This window comes from Gigantopelta aegis, chromosome 1, assembly GCF_016097555.1.
Source record: "Gigantopelta aegis isolate Gae_Host chromosome 1, Gae_host_genome, whole genome shotgun sequence".
NCBI classification, from domain to species: domain Eukaryota; kingdom Metazoa; phylum Mollusca; class Gastropoda; order Neomphalida; family Peltospiridae; genus Gigantopelta; species Gigantopelta aegis.
The window spans coordinates 22582459-22599998 of record NC_054699.1 but is presented as its reverse complement, the minus strand read 5'-3'; the positions used below and the strand labels follow the sequence as shown (position 1 = coordinate 22599998).

At 36.3% G+C, this 17540-nt stretch overlaps 1 protein-coding gene across 1 annotated transcript in view; it reads right to left on the bottom strand.

The window, feature by feature from the left end:
* The window catches only part of LOC121372242 (collagen alpha-2(IV) chain-like), a 115374-nt gene that overhangs the window by 24055 nt on the left and 73779 nt on the right, over positions 1-17540 (bottom strand). The window contains exons 17-27 of the mRNA XM_041498536.1: positions 14854-15032; positions 14039-14123; positions 11255-11370; positions 10774-10951; positions 9233-9349; positions 7827-8024; positions 4808-4921; positions 3567-3728; positions 2904-3074; positions 1948-2091; positions 1097-1231 (exon numbers count right to left, since the gene is read on the bottom strand). Of these exons, the coding sequence (XP_041354470.1) occupies positions 1097-1231; positions 1948-2091; positions 2904-3074; positions 3567-3728; positions 4808-4921; positions 7827-8024; positions 9233-9349; positions 10774-10951; positions 11255-11370; positions 14039-14123; positions 14854-15032 (1599 nt within the window). The remainder of the gene's footprint in view (positions 1-1096; positions 1232-1947; positions 2092-2903; positions 3075-3566; positions 3729-4807; positions 4922-7826; positions 8025-9232; positions 9350-10773; positions 10952-11254; positions 11371-14038; positions 14124-14853; positions 15033-17540) is intronic.

Below are 17540 nucleotides of genomic sequence, written 5' to 3'. Positions count from 1 at the left end.
GACATTTTATGTGGTGCCTAGGGTGTCTGGTTTAGAGGGGTATCACTGTACATCATTGATAATTAACAGATTTATTTTAGGGAGTAAAGAAGTTTACACTTGAAAAAGAAAGAGCATGACCAGCTTGAATATGAATTACATGTATAATAATAATGCCTCAGAGGCATCATGGTTAGGCCATCGGTCTACAGGCTGGTAGGTACTGGGTTCGGATCCCAGTCGAGGCATGGGATTTTTAATCCAGATACTGACTCCAAACCCTGAGTGAGTGCTCCGCAAAGCTCAATGGGTAGGTGTAAACCACTTGCACCGACCAGTGATCGATAACTGGTTCAACAAAGGCCATGGTTTGTGCTATCCTGCCTGTGGGAAGCGCAAATAAAAGATCCCTTGCTGCCTGTCAGATCTATTGGATGTCAAACATATGGTCATTCTGACACTGTTTTTTTTTTTTTTTAGAGGAAACCAGCTGTCGCCACATAGGCTACTCTTTTATGACAGGCAGCAAGGGATCTTTTATTTGCCTCGACTGGGAGCCGAACCCAGTACCTACCAGCCTGTAGACTGATGGCCTAACCACGACACCACCGAGGCCGGTAATAATCTAAGCAAGAAAATTTATTTAATATGTAATTTTAGTCATTAAAAAGGATCTGTTAGTCAGAAACATTTTACAATAACAGCAAATTGATGACAGTCTCTTTACTTTACACAACAAGTCATCTACCGGGTTCAACAAATTATGATATCACCTAAGTTTAAGGACCATAACTCTGTCCAAAATAAGCAAATCGCCATGAAAGTCAAACATGATCTGCAATTCTAAATGATAAAGATATACACAACATTTCAGCTCAATATATTAGTGTATCATGAAAAAAAAGTCAGAAAAACTATATGTGGGACAGATGAACAGACAGACAGTTGGAGGCAAAACTTATAATATACACATTTCAGCTCAATATCTTAGTGTATTATGAAAAAAAAAGGTCAGAAAAACTAAATGTGCGATAGATGAATAGACAGACAGTTGGTGACAAAACTTATAGTCTCCTCTTGTTGGACCAGTAGAGAATTAAAAAGGGAGACAACCCACCTGGAGTTCCGCGGTCTCCAGGCAGACCAGGCAGGCCCGGTTCGCCGGATTCTCCCTTCAAACCTGGCAGAGCAGCTTCCCCTGGTTCTCCCTTTAATCCGGGCAATCCAGGCAGACCACTGGGGCCAGTGGGACCTATAACAGATAAAAAAGATATTCAGTTTTATTACACATTAGTGTAAGACATTACTCGTATTACATATGTGTAAGATAATATTTGTATCACATCAGTGTAAGATATTATTCGGATTATTCAATGTAAGATATATAAAATAATAAATTATCTTGCCTGTCATACCATTTTTATGAAATGAGTGAACAGTTTTGGTATCTGACGAGTGAAAGCTCATCAGATACCAACACTTTTCATAAGTTTTATAAAAATGGTATGACAGGCATGCGAGTATAGTATTTTATTTATTACAAACTAACTACAAACAAGACACAACACAGAAGTAAGCAGATGTCGAGACCTTCTACACATTATGTTTCTATGAAGTGGGTCAGCAAGTGATCTATGTCACGCTCACATCATGCCAATATTACACTAGTTAGATATTGAGTGATTGTTATGTCATGAGCAATATCTTACTCTGGTGTGTAATAAATTACTTGTATCACATCAGTGTAAGATATTACTCATATTACATAGTGTAAGATATTAATTGTATCACATTAGTATAAGATATTACTTGTATAACATCAGGGTAAGATATTACTCATATCACATCAGAGTAAGATATCACTTATATCATAATCACTGAATTTAATATTAATATAGTTTAATATTGGCATGTGCAGACTAGAATGATAGTTTTTTAAAATTTGAATGCACTTGTATAAGGACTTGCCTCGTTCGCCAATTCGTCCAGGGTCTCCCGGTACTCCTGGTAAACCAGCATCTCCCTTGGGGCCTTCCGGACCCTGGGCTCCTGGTAATCCATCTCGACCCATCTCTCCTGGGAATCCACTAACTCCCATAGCACCCTTCTCACCTACAATATAAAATAAAACACAGGTATAATCATATTATAACAGATATTCCATCTTGACCCATCTCTCCTGGGAAACCACTCACCTTTCTCACCTTTAATAAAATAAAACACCGATATTATCATATTATACAAATTGGACGTGATCATTTTTTACATTCATGGAAGTATGAACTATAGAACTTCTGAACACAGTTATGTGTGACTGTCTTTATGTTAAAGCACTAAGCCATTCATATAGTGTGTAATGCAGTTCAGTGGTTCATACTTCCATGAAGGTAAAACAAAAAATCATGTTAAATTTTTAACTAATGGGTATTCTATCTTACAATTACATGTGGCCTCACACCACACTTTGAAACTTTAACAACTGAAGCTATATTTCAAATCTGGTAATGAAACAATTGAATGTGGTTTCATGCCACACTTTCAAACTTTAACAACTGAAACTGTTTCAAACCTGGTAATGAAGCACTTAAATGTGGTCGGATGCCACACTTTCTAACTCTAACAACTGAAACCATATTTCAAACCTGGTAATGAAGCAGATAAATGTGGTCTCATGCCACACTTTTCAACTTTAACAAACGAAACCATATTTCAAACCTAGTAATGAAGCAGTTAAATGTGGTCTGATGCCACACTTTCAAACTATAATAACTGAAACTGTTTCAACTTAGAACTTAGATATGTTTTTAACGTGCTCATATACCTTTATGGTTTCGAACACGCCTACCCAAACCCGGTGATGAAGTAATTAAAAGTGGTCTCATGCAACACTTTGTAACTCCAACAACTGCAACTATGTTTCAAACCTGGTAATCCTGGTAAGCCATCTTGACCAGGTGATCCTGGTTGTCCAGGGAGTCCATCAAGTCCAGGAAGACCACTGTTGCCAGGCAACCCAGACTGGCCAGGGTCACCTTTTGGTCCTGATAAACCTGGAAGTCCAGGAAGTCCAGAGTCACCCTTATTTCCAGGCTCTCCTGTAAGAGAAATCAAATAATTTCAATGAAATATACACATGAATTTGTTAAAAATAATAACTCATACTGAAACGAAAATTTGTTTAACAACACCTCAGCACATTTTTAATAATGGCTATTATTAATGGCTATAATGGGTTTTTTTTTTTACCATGAACTTACATATTACAATTAACAACTTTTCCTTTAAATGATCAATTTTGGCATTTGATTGTCATGTTTGTAGTATCTAAAAATACCAGTCTACATGGCCCAGAAAAATTCAAATGTTGTTATATCTAAACATTTCTCCAAACTTTATTGGTACTCCAGTCTATATGACCCAGGAAATGTTCTTATATCTAAACATTTCTCCAAACTTTACCTGGTATTCCAGTCTATATGACCCAGGAAATGTTCTTATATCTAAACATTTCTCCAAACTTTACCTGGTATTCCAGTCTATATGACCCAGGAAATGTTCTTATATCTAAACATTTCTCCAAACTTTACCTGGTATTCCAGGGAGTCCTGGTTGGCCAGGTTCACCATTTACACCAGGGTTTCCAAGGGGACCCGGATCTCCCTTGGGTCCCGGTAATCCCTCAAGTCCAGGCCGTCCGGGATTCCCAGATTCTCCTTTAATTCCTGGCAGTCCAGGCAAACCAGATGGTCCTGCAAGACAATTTGAATATTTTAATAACTGATGAATATTTAAAAAATAATATGTAATATAAAAGTGTTTAATTTAACTTATTAATACTACTGCTAGATCAACATACAATTAAAATTAGAAAGAGATAATTTGAATATTTTGGTAACTGATGAAATAATTTTTATAATAAAGATATTTAATTTATTTATTAGTACAAAATGAACTTCATTAACAAAAGCTAATTTGAATATTTTCTTAACTGCTGAATATGTAAAAATAATTTTCTATAATATTATGTAATTAATGTTTAATAGTTCATAGCTACATATGAGTAGAAGCGATGAGCCGTCACCACCCATTTATTTAGATAATTTGAATATTTATGTAACTGATGAATTAAAAAAAAAATTGTTTTAATATAAAGATATTTAACATATTTATTACCGGTAATACTAGAATAACATGCAATAAAAAAAGATAATTTAAATATTTTTGTAATAGATGAATATTTTAAACTAATTTTTGTAATAAAAATATTTAATTAATTTCATTGTACTAGAATAACATGCAATAAAAAGAGATAATTTGAATATTTTTGTAAAAGATGAATATTTTAAAGTAATTTTTGTAATAAAAATATTTAATTAATTTATTAGTATTAGATGAACTTCAATGTATTTTCGGGGGTGGGGAAATGGACATGAAATATAATTACGATTTGTTTAAATTTTATAAATGTCAAAATTAAAAAACCCCCACCAAAACATGATTTTAGACATATTGTAAATCATGAAATTAATGCGTAAAATATGTTAAATGTATCTGCACAATAATTACACTTTTTGGTGTACCTGTCCCAACACAATAATATCCTGACACATTATTTTCATGATTTACAACTAATTCTGACGTCCACCTCTTGATAAATATGTTTGTTATGTCTTAACCGAAAAGAGAACCTAACAAGTTGTCAAACTTGTGCTCGATTCTTTTGTTCTTTGTATAATAAAATATGCTTTCAATCAGCCAAAAAGTCTTTGTCTCTGGTACATGCTTAAAGAATTTAAACAATTTTTAAGTGAAATAAAAGAAAACGCACCTTCTGGTCCAGGCAGACCTGGATGTCCTCGTTCTCCCGGCAGACCAGGCAATCCGGGTTCTCCCTTCCGTCCTTCAATAGCTTGGCCAGGAATTCCAGGTGTACCCTTCGGACCTGCAAAACGAAATCAGGTAAAGTTTCTTTAATCCAGGGCTTCTAGATTATGGTAGCCCCACTCCCATGGCTAGTGATATTCAATGTTGGGCTAGTAAATAACTACTATTGCCATGCCAGACAGGGCTTCTAGATTATGGTAGCCCCACTCCAATGGCTAGTGATATTCAATGTTGGGCTAGTAAATAACTACTATTGCCATGCCAGACAGGGCTTCTAGATTATGGTAGCCCCACTCCCATGGCTAGTGATATTCAATGTTGGACTAGTAAATAACTACTATTGCCATGCCAGACAAGGCTTCTAGATTATGGTAGCCCCACTCCCATGGCTAGTGATATTCAATGTTGGGCTAGTAAATAACTACTATTGCCATGCCCGACAGGGCTTCTAGATTATGGTAGCCCCACTCCCATGGCTAGTGATATTCAATGTTGGGCTAGTAAATAACTACTATTGCCATGCCAGACAGGGCTTCTAGATTATGGTAGCCCCAGTCCCATGGCTAGTGATATTCAATGTTGGGCTAGTAAATAACTACTATTGCCATGCCAGACAGGGCTTCTAGATTATGGTAGCCCCACTCCCATGGCTAGTGATATTCAATGTTGGGCTAGTAAATAACTACTATTGCCATGCTAGACAGGGCTTCTAGATTATGGTAGCCCCACTCTCATGGTTAGTGATATTCAATGTTGGGCTAGTAAATAACTACTATTGCCATGCCAGACAGGGCTTCTAGATTATGGTAGACCCAGTCCCATGGCTAGTGATATTCAATGTTGGGCTAGTAAATAACTACTATTGCCATGCCAGACAGGGCTTCTAGATTGTGGTAGCCCCACTCCCATGGCTAGTGATATTCAATGTTGGGCTAGTAAATAACTACTATTGCCATGCCAGACAGGGCTTCTAGATTATGGTAGCCCCACTCCAATGGCTAGTGATATTCAATGTTGGGCTAGTAAATAACTACTATTGCCATGCCAGACAGGGCTTCTAGATTATGGTAGCCCCACTCCCATGGCTAGTGATATTCAATGTTGGACTAGTAAATAACTACTATTGCCATGCCAGACAAGGCTTCTAGATTATGGTAGCCCCACTCCCATGGCTAGTGATATTCAATGTTGGGCTAGTAAATAACTACTATTGCCATGCCCGACAGGGCTTCTAGATTATGGTAGCCCCACTCCCATGGCTAGTGATATTCAATGTTGGGCTAGTAAATAACTACTATTGCCATGCCAGACAGGGCTTCTAGATTATGGTAGCCCCAGTCCCATGGCTAGTGATATTCAATGTTGGGCTAGTAAATAACTACTATTGCCATGCCAGACAGGGCTTCTAGATTATGGTAGCCCCACTCCCATGGCTAGTGATATTCAATGTTGGGCTAGTAAATAACTACTATTGCCATGCTAGACAGGGCTTCTAGATTATGGTAGCCCCACTCTCATGGTTAGTGATATTCAATGTTGGGCTAGTAAATAACTACTATTGCCATGCCAGACAGGGCTTCTAGATTATGGTAGACCCAGTCCCATGGCTAGTGATATTCAATGTTGGGCTAGTAAATAACTACTATTGCCATGCTAGACAGGTCTTCTAGATTATGGTAGCCCCACTCTCATGGTTAGTGATATTCAATGTTGGGCTAGTAAATAACTACTATTGCCATGCCAGACAGGGCTTCTAGATTATGGTAGCCCCAGTCCCATGGCTAGTGATATTCAATGTTGGGCTAGTAAATAACTACTATTGCCATGTCCGATGGCTAATGAATTTTGTTTGTGAAATCTTGTAAATATGAATATCCTGCCCACATCCCAACCCCCCAATGTTAGTGTTTTAAAGCTCTATCTTCCTTTTTAGGTCACTTATTTGATTATTACTAGTACTTAGTAAAACTGTATTAACTTTAAGTACCGGTAAAGTAGGGCTAGTGAATTTTTAATCGTGGCTAGTAAATTTTAAAAATCACTGATCCCATGGCTAGTGGATTCTATAAAAATTCTAGAAGCCCTGTTTACTCATCATCTTATTGTTCATTAAATTCTTTTAACCTGATTTTCCAGCTCCATAACTAATAATCAGTTACCTATATTATTACCCATATGGTTACAAATATCTTGGTACATATCAAAGTGATACGTCCCACTAGAATACCAAGTGGGAGGTAACACTTTTGACGCCACACGATGAAGTCATCAATTTGCGCACTACAACCTTACAGAAACGTCAATGAAACGAGATGAGTGATATAAATTGAGATCGATTATGGATAATAAATAGGATATTAACCTCGCTACCATTTCGTATCATGTTTATGTCCCTCGTGAAATAATTTTCGTAAACCACATGTCCAACGCCATATAACCGTAAACAAAATGTGTTGAGTGCGTTGTTAAATAAACCATTTCCTTCCTTCCTTCCTTCATATGTCTAACCATATAAATGTAAATTAAAAAAAAAATTCCTTCCTTCCTTCAACCTGATTTATGAATATATTGATGGGGAAAATAATAATGCCATTATAGACCAAATTTAATTAACTAATAGCATAATACTGTCTATATAAAATTCAATGATCTATTTACTGTGTGTCTGAATGTCAGTAATGCAGGACTGAATGTCAGTAATGCAGGACTGAATGTCAGTAATGCAGGACTGCATGTCAGTAATGCAGAATTTGATGTCAGTAACAGTTAACTACTTTACTCTGAGGACATCATGGATGCAGATTTTTATTTTTGCATAATCCTTTATATTTTTTTATCAGTATTAATATTATTATAATAATTTAGCAAAAAACTTAAAAGTATGCCCCAGAACAGACAATCTCGTTAACTTACCTGGTAAGCCTGGCAGTCCAGGTAAACCACTCTTGCCCTTATCAACTTACCTGGCAAGCCTGGCAGTCCAGGTAAACCACTCTCGCCCTTCATTCCATCGAATCCTCTCGTTCCTGGAAGTCCCGCCATTCCCTTGTCACCCCTTGGTCCTGGCAGACCCCGTGGACCAGGGATTCCTGACAAACCATCCTGACCACCATCTCCCTTGAGTCCTGGAAGTCCTGGCAATCCATTGGTTCCTGGGAAACCTGCAAGAATATTCAGTGAAGATGGATGTTTAATGATAGCCCAATAGAAACAACAAGAACATCAGGAATTATTACATTTTAATTACTACATTAATTTTTGTTTTAGTCCTGGCAATCCATTGGTTCCTGGGAAACCTACAAGAATGTTCAGTGAAAATTGATATTTAATGATAGCCCAAGAGAAAAAACAAGAACATAAGGAATTATTACATTTTAATTACTACATTAATTTTTGTTTTAGTCCTGGCAATCCATTGGTTCCTGGGAAACCTACAAGAATATTCAGTGAAGATGGATGTTTAATGATAGTCCAATAGAACGAACAAGAACATCAAAGATTATTACATTTTAATTACTACATTAATTTTTGTTTTAGTCCTGGCAATCCATTGGTTCCTTGGAAACCTACAAGAATATTCAGTGAAGATGGATGTTTAATGATAGCCCAATAGAACGAACAAGAACATCAGGATTTATTACATTTTAATTACTACATTAATTTTTGTTTTAGTCCTGGCAATCCATTGGTTCCTTGGAAACCTACAAGAATGTTCAGTGAAGATTGATGTTTAATGACAGACCAGTAAAGCCAACAAGAACATTAGGGTTGGCAAAATTTGTTTAGGGTGGTGGTGCCATGTAAAAAAAAAGAGAGATGCACTTACAGTATTAAAAAATACACCCATATGCATTATATATCATACAATCCCTATACACAGTGAAACCTCTCAAAACCAGACCCTCTGTAAACCGGAATTCCCTCAAAACCGGACGTTTTTTCAGGGTCCCTTTTTAAATATCTGTACAGAAGAACCTCTCTAAACTGGATACCTCTTTTAACCGGACATTTTACTTGGTACCGAGGGTGTCCAGTTTAGAGGAGTTTCACTGTATATATTTGCAAAGTATGATGTTAATTTTATGCCTTCTCTCTTTATGATGTTCATTTTATGTCTTCTAACTTTATGATGTTCATTTTATGTCTTCTAACTTTATGATGTTCATTTTATGTCTTCTAACTTTATGATGTTAATCTTATGTCTTCTCTCTTTGTTATGTTAATTTTATGTCTTCTCTCTTTGTTATGTTAATTTTATGTCTTCTAACTTTATGATGTTAATCTTATGTCTCTACTTATTATGTTAATTTTGCTTTCTCTGTTTATCATGTTATGTCTATGCCACTTCTGCATCTTAATCTGTTCTTACCTGGTTCACCCTTAACACCTGGCAAACCGGGGAGTCCAGGTTCCCCTGATCGGCCCGAGGGACCAGGTTCTCCCTTGATACCCTTCAATCCTTTAAGCAATTGTGGCGGCAGCTGTCCTGAAAATAAAATGAAAATATTTTTGACAATAAAACAAAAAGAATGACTTTATTACGGCTGGCTTCATATACTATCTTATTATCCATATGGTTCCAGTGGTCTCTCTAGTATTCAGGAAAGGGATGGAGGGAATCGGTAGAGCTGGTTCCACTTATAGGAAGGGATGGTACCTAAGTTTTGCAGGGTATAAGTACTTCGAAAATGTCTTGAAAACGATGATGAACCTGATTATTCTGGTAGTTCAAAACGATGGTATGACTTGTGATTTTGGATGGTGGCCTAAATAAACGGATGGTGGATATTACTATCGCTGCCAATGGATGGCGGGCATATTGGAAATAAGTCTTAAGACATCACTTATGACATGTAGTGAGACCCCTGGGTCCAACATAACCAAGTTAATAATAATCATATGTAGCACACGTGTAATGACAAGTGTAATGATGTAATTTTGAGAAGCGATGTCGTAACATGACGTTCCTAGCTCAGACTGTGCATTTGAAATATGACGTCATTTCGTCGTCTCCTTCTAGTTGTGGTTAAGACATTTTGAGATGGTCCTTATTGCTTATAAAAAAATAACAATAATTTCATGGATAATAAATAAATTATTACACTCATGTGTCAGTCATACTGATTTTATAAAACTCGTGTCAGGATTCATGTATTATCCTCACTCTCACTCAGGCGATACAAAAATCCTGACACTCGTTTCATAATATCAGTACGACACACAAGCTCGTATAATAATCTCTATCATCTTGGGTGGTAAGATGTAATTTCAGTCAGATTTACATGACAGCAGTTAAAATCATTCCTCTACAATATAATCAGAGCCTGCTGTTTAGTATACAAGAATACTGTAATAACCAATAAACAGGGGTAGGATTTAGTTCAGTTGGTTGAGTGCTCGCCTGAGGTGCTTGTGTCGCAGGATCGAACCACCTTGGTGGATCTATTAAACTGATTGTTTGTTTTTTTCGTTCGTTCCAACCAGTGCACCAGAACTGATCAAAGCCCATGGTATGTGCTGTCCTGTGTGGGAAAGTGCATATAAAAGATTCCTTTCTACTAATGGACAAATGTGGCGGGTCTCTCTAAGACTGTATGTCAGACTTACCAAATGTCTGACATCCAATAGCTGATGATTGATTAATCAATGTGCTCTAGTGGTGTCGTTAAACAAAAAACACCAAAAACCCCTGTTTTAACCAATAAAAAATAAAAATGTAATGATCAGTAAATAATCGGAAAACAAACGTGGAAGTCTCTAAGAATTACCAAATGTTTGACATCCAATAGCCGATGATTAATTAATCAATGTGCTCTAGTGGTGTTGTTAAACTAAAAAATCTGTTAACAAACTGTTTTAATCAATAAACAATAAAAATGTAATGTAAATGTAAATAATGGAAAAACAAACCTGGAAGTCCCTTATCTCCCTTAATGCCAGGCATTCCGGGTAACCCAGGCATGCCCGCTTCGCCACGGTCGCCATGGGGACCAGAAATACCAATCCCGGGATCTCCTCGGGCTCCTGGAATACCAGGCTCTCCGGGTTCTCCAGGCCGGCCATCCAAACCAGGAAATCCTTTCTCACCCTACAGAAGAAAAAAAAATATATATATAACACTGTATCACAAAGAAATATGTCACATTACATCCTTTTTTTTTCCCACCCTACAGAAAAAACATTTTGTAACACTGTATTACGAAGAAACATGTCACATTACATCCTTCTCACCCTACAGAAAAATCATATTATAACACTGTATCACAAAGAAACAGGTCACATCACATTTAATATTAAATTTTATTTTTATTTTTATTTTATTTATTTTGCTGATGGACCGGTAGGAAACAAATATACACTCATTTCTAATAAGTGGAATTTTGCCACTCACCCTCTCTCCCTTTGTTCCAGGTAAACCTGGAGCTCCGGGTGGCCCCTGGGGGCCATTTAGTCCTCGTCGGCCACTCTCACCTGGTAGACCAACCTCTCCCATTTGTCCCTTCGCACCTGCAATAAAAAACTTAATTAAAACTCCCATTGGATAACTACAACCCTTCTCATCTTCAATTAAGAAATTAATTAAAACTCCATTTGATAGCTATGACCCTTCTCAGCTCTAATAAAGAAATGAATTAAAAACCTTGTTTTATAACCTTGCTGCTACTTTCTTAGCTACAATAAAGACATTAATTTTTAATTTCATTTCAACTTTATTTTCGTGCTTATATCCAATTAAGGTTCAAGCGCGCTGTCCTGGGCACAGACCTCAGCTATCTGGGCTGTCTGTCCAGGACAGTGGGTTAGTGAGAAAGACAGGGGTATAGTGGCCATACACCTACCCATTGAGTCATTAAAAGTTGCTCTGGGTGGGAGCCAGTACCAGGCTGAGAACCCTGTACCTACCAGCCTTAAGTTTGATGGCTTAACCACGACACCACTGAGGCAGGTGACATTAATTAAAACCATCACTGTATAATTTTGTTGCTAGGGATATTTATGACCCATTTCTCATACAATGATAAAAAAAAGCCAGGTTTTATCACCTTATTGCTGTGGATAACTTTGACCCTTCTTAACTACAACAAAGATAGTGTTTTCCCTAGAAATTTGGCAAGGCATGGTAGACACAACACTTTGGGGGCATTTTCACCATTTTCAGGGCACTTTTTTCCCATTAAAGACAACAACAACAAAATTGAAATAAACGTAAATGTAATTAATGTTCTTGCTTTAATAAATGAATGGCAAAATATATAACAAAATATTTTTATTAATTAATTAATAAAAAATTGTAGTGTTTAAAAAAAATCAAGGCAATTTTAGATTTAATTATTGAAAAAGGCTTGTTTAATCTCAGGGCAGCATGGCGCTGATTAAGGCAAGATGGTGCTAGACTATTGAGGCATGGTGCTGCACCATGGTAAAACAAGCTAGGGAAAACACTAAAAGACATTAATTAAAACCATCACTGATGCTATAGATAATTCTGACCCTTTTCACCTACAATTAAACAAAAATAAAACCCTTGTTTTATAACCGTGTTGCTGTGGACAACTTTGACCACTTAACTACAATAAAAACTTTAAGTAAAACCATCAGAGTATAATTTTGTTGCTAGGGATAATTCTGACCCTTTTCTCCCACAATAGAGAATTAAGTAAAACCCTCAATACATGACCTTGTTGCTATGGATAGTTCTGACCCTGTTTACCCACAATAGATTATTATGTAAAACCTCATTGCATAACCTTGTTGCTATGGATAATTCTGACCCTTTTCACCCACAATAGATTATTATGTAAAACCTCATTGCATAACCTTGTTGCTATGGATAATTCTGACCCTTTTTACCCACAATAGATTATTAAGTAAAACCCTCACTGTGTGACCTTGTTGCTATGGATAGTTCTGACCCTTTTTACCCACAATAGATTATTAAGTAAAACCCTCACTGTGTGAACTTGTTGCTATGGATAGTTCTGAACCTTTTTACCCACAATAGATTATTAAGTAAAACCCTCACTGTATGACCTTGTTGCTAAGGATAGTTCTGAACCTTTTTACCCACAATAGATTATTAAGTAAAACCCTCACTGTATGACCTTGTTGCTAAGGATAGTTCTGAACCTTTTTACCCACAATAGATTATTAAGTAAAACCCTCACTGTATGACCTTGTTGCTAAGGATAGTTCTGACCCTGTTCACCCACAATAGATTATTAAGTAAAACCCTCACTGTATGACCTTGTTGCTAAGGATAGTTCTGACCCTTTTTACCCACAATAGATTATTAAGTAAAACCCTCACTGTATGACCTTGTTGCTAAGGATAGTTCTGACCCTGTTCACCCACAATAGATTATTAAGTAAAACCCTCACTGTATGACCTTGTTGCTAAGGATAGTTCTGACCCTTTTTACCCACAATAGATTATTAAGTAAAACCCTCACTGTATGACCTTGTTGCTATGGATAGTTCTGACCCTGTTTACCCACAACATAGAATTAAGTAAAACCCTCAATACATGACCTTGTTGCTATAAATAATTCTGACCCTGTTTACCCACAACATAGAATTAAGTAAAACCCTCAATACATGACCTTGTTGCTATAAATAATTCTGACCCTGTTTACCCACAATAGAGAATTAAGTAAAACCCTCAATACATGACCTTGTTGCTATGGATAATTCTGACCCTGTTTACCCACAATAGAGAATTAAGTAAAACCCTCACTGTGTGACCTTGTTGCTATGGATAGTTCTGACCCTGTTTACCCACAGCATAGAATTAAGTAAAACCCTCAATACATGACCTTGTTGCTATAAATAATTCTGACCCTGTTTACCCACAATAGAGAATTAAGTAAAACCTTCAATACATGACCTTGTTGCTATGGATAATTCTGACCCTGTTTACCCACAATAGAGAATTAAGTAAAACCCTCAATACATGACCTTGTTGCTAAAAATAATTCTGACCCTGTTTACCCACAATAGAGAATTAAGTAAAACCCTCAATACATGACCTTGTTGCTATGGATAGTTCTGACCCTCTTTACCCACAATAAAGAATTAATTTAAAACCCTCATTGTATGACCTTGTTGCTATGGATAATTCTGACCCTTTTTATTCACAATAAAAAATTAAGTAAAACCCTCACTGTTGCTACACATACCTGGTGGTCCGTACACAACTTCTGCTCTGACTGAGTCTCCTTTAGCTCCCGGAAGACCTGGTAACCCTGGCAACCCATCATCTCCCTGAACACAATTAAAAACACATATTATGAATATAATTTTAACTACATTTTTTAAATCACATGACAAAAACATTGGAGACCAATTATTTTGGGCTATGGTCCATGTATATGTTTATATAATATTTATTTATCTTCATACAATGATATAGATTACATATATTGTACAAAATAACCTATTTATTGATCTCCATACAATATATAGATTACAAATATTGTACAAAATAACCTATTTATTGATCTCCATACAATGATATAGATTACATATATTGTACAAAATAACCTATTTATTGATCTCCATACAATGATATAGATTACAAATATTGTACAAAATAGCCTATTTATTGATCTCCATACAATGATATAGATTACATATATTGTACAAAATAACCTATTTATTGATCTCCATACAATGATATAGATTACATATATTGTACAAAACAACCTATTTATTGATCTCCATATAATGATATATAGATTACAAATATTGTACAAAATAACCTATTTATTGATCTCCATACAATGATATAGATTACATATATTGTACAAAATAACCTATTTATTGATCTCCATACAATGATATAGATTACATATATTGTACAAAATAACCTATTTATTTAAGTCCAAATGGTGAATTGATACAGAACTGCCCAAATCCACACCCCATCACTGACATCTCCTCATATTTATTGAAGTCCAAAATACCATCTTTGAAACACAGACAAATTTCTCACCCGTTGTCCTGGTAACCCTGGTAACCCAGGGAGACCATCATCTCCAGGCTCTCCCTTGCCTCCTGTGCGACCGAGTTCACCAGGGTGTCCAGCTAAACCAGGTAATCCGTCCAGTCCCTGGTTACCCTTCTCTCCCTTTGCACCTGGTCTACATGCACTGCACGAACCACCGGTGTCACCTGGTCAAAGGAAAACAATCATTCATAGAGGTTATTATACGAGCTGGTGTGTCATACTGATTTTATGAAACAAATGTCAGGATTGTTGTATTGCCCGAGTGAAAGCGAGAGTAATACATAGAGATTATTATACAAGCTTGTGTGTCGTCTGATTTTATGAAACGAGTGTCAGGATTCTTGTATTCCCCGAGCGAGAGTAATATATAGAGATTATTATACAAGCTTGTGTGTCATACTGATTTTATGAAATGTGTGTGAGGATTGTTGTATTGCCCGAGTGAGAGCGAGAGTAATACATAGAGATTATTATACAAGCTTGTGTGTCATACTGATTTTATGAAACGAGTGTCAAGATTGTTGTATTGCCCGAGAGAGAGCGAGGTTAATACATAGAGATTATTATACAAGCTTGTGTGTCATACTGATTTTATGAAACGAGTGTCAGGATTGTTGTATTGCCCGAGAGAGAACGAGGTTAATACATAGAGATTATTATACAAGCTTGTGTGTCGTCTGATTTTATGAAACGAGTGTCAGGATTCTTGTATTCCCCGAGCGAGAGTAATATATAGAGATTATTATACAAGCTTGTGTGTCATACTGATTTTATGAAATGTGTGTGAGGATTGTTGTATTGCCCGAGTGAGAGCGAGAGTAATACATAGAGATTATTATACAAGCTTGTATGTCATACTGATTTTATGAAACGAGTGTCAGGATTGTTGTATTGCCTGAGTGAGAGTGAGAGTAATACATAGAGATTATTATACAAGCTTGTGTGTCATACTGATTTTATGAAACAAGTGTCAAGATTGTTGTATTGCCCGAGAGAGAGCGAGGTTAATACATAGAGATTATTATACAAGCTTGTGTGTCATACTGATTTTATGAAACAAGTGCCAGGATTCTTGTATTACACAAGCAAGAGTTTTGTAAAATCAGTATGATTCAAACACAAGTGTAATAATTCCTTTATTATCCATATTAGGGTCGGGATGTAGCCCAGTCTGTCTGGGATCAATTCCCATTGGGCTATTTCTCATTCCAGCCATGACTGGTATATCAAAAGGCCATGGTATGTGCTATTCTGTCTGTGGGATGGTGCATATAAAATAGCCCTTGCTACTAATGAAAAAATGTAGTGGCTTTCCTCTCTAAGACTATATGTCAAAATTACTAAATGTTTGACATCCAATAGCTGATGATTAATAAATCAATGTGCTGTAGTTGGGTCATTAAACAAAACAAACTTCTTCTTATTATTATCCATATTATCCACAATATTATTTATAAGAATTACAAGCTAGGACCATGTCAAAATGTTTCAAACTAGTAGTAGGAGATGATGAAATGACGTCATTTTCAGAAATGATGTCATTTTGTTAAGCTATTACACAGAGCTAAGACTGGGGAAGCTGAATTATGTTATGACGTCTCTTCCCAAAATTACACACATGTGTTATACTGGTTATATTTCCCTGTATATCTTGAACTATGTGAATAATAAATATACAGAACTTCAAATCTATGATCAAAACTCCTTTCATGGATTCATTTAACGTTAAGAATCATATTCTGTGGCAGCCTTGTGTAATGTTTCAAATACGATATGACGTCATTTGTAAATCATATATAATGTAAGTAAATAAAAGGCACTGCAGTAAAAAGAAAAAGGGAATTCCCTGTTTAAAAGTTCCAGTCCAGATTGCACATATGTGCGATAAAGGATAAATTTATTACACGGTTTCAAAAGGCCTTTATCACTAGAATAAGATTGAATAAGTATGTAATAAATTCATTTACGCTTTTTTGGTGTGCTTATATCCAGTTAAGATTCAAGCACTCTGACTGGGTATAGATTCTTATGGGCAAAATGATCACCTACAGCAATTTTAAACCAATAAAATTTGCCATTAAATAAACATAACTTAAAAAGTAATAATTATCCCCCCAACCAATGGCAATAATTTTTATCCAGCAGCAAAAAAAATGTGATCAGTAAAGCACCTGACTAATGCCAATTACTATCGCAGCCACAGCAATTGGTGTATCAAAGGCCGTGGTATGTGCTATCCTGTCTATGGGATGGTGCATATAAAATATCCCTTGCTGCTAAATGAAAAGAGTAGCCCATGAAGTGGCGACAGCAGGTTTCCTCCCTCAATATCTGTGTGGTCCTTAACCATATGTCCAATGCCATATAAAAGTAAATACAATGTGTTGAATGCGTCGTTAAATAAACCATTTCCTTCCTTCCACAACAATTGCCATCAGTGCCATCATTAATTTTGAACTCTGCACTGGAGAGAAAAATATGTACTTTGAAGATGTCATCAGAACATTTACTGACAGCAAATTTTGTTATCCAGCAGCAAAAACAAAATGTCATTGGTAAAGCCACGACCTATGGCAAGTTAATATTGCAGCCACAACAATTGCCATCAGTGCCATCATTAATTCTGAGCCCTGCACTGGACAGAAAAATGTGTACCTTGAAGATGTCCTCAG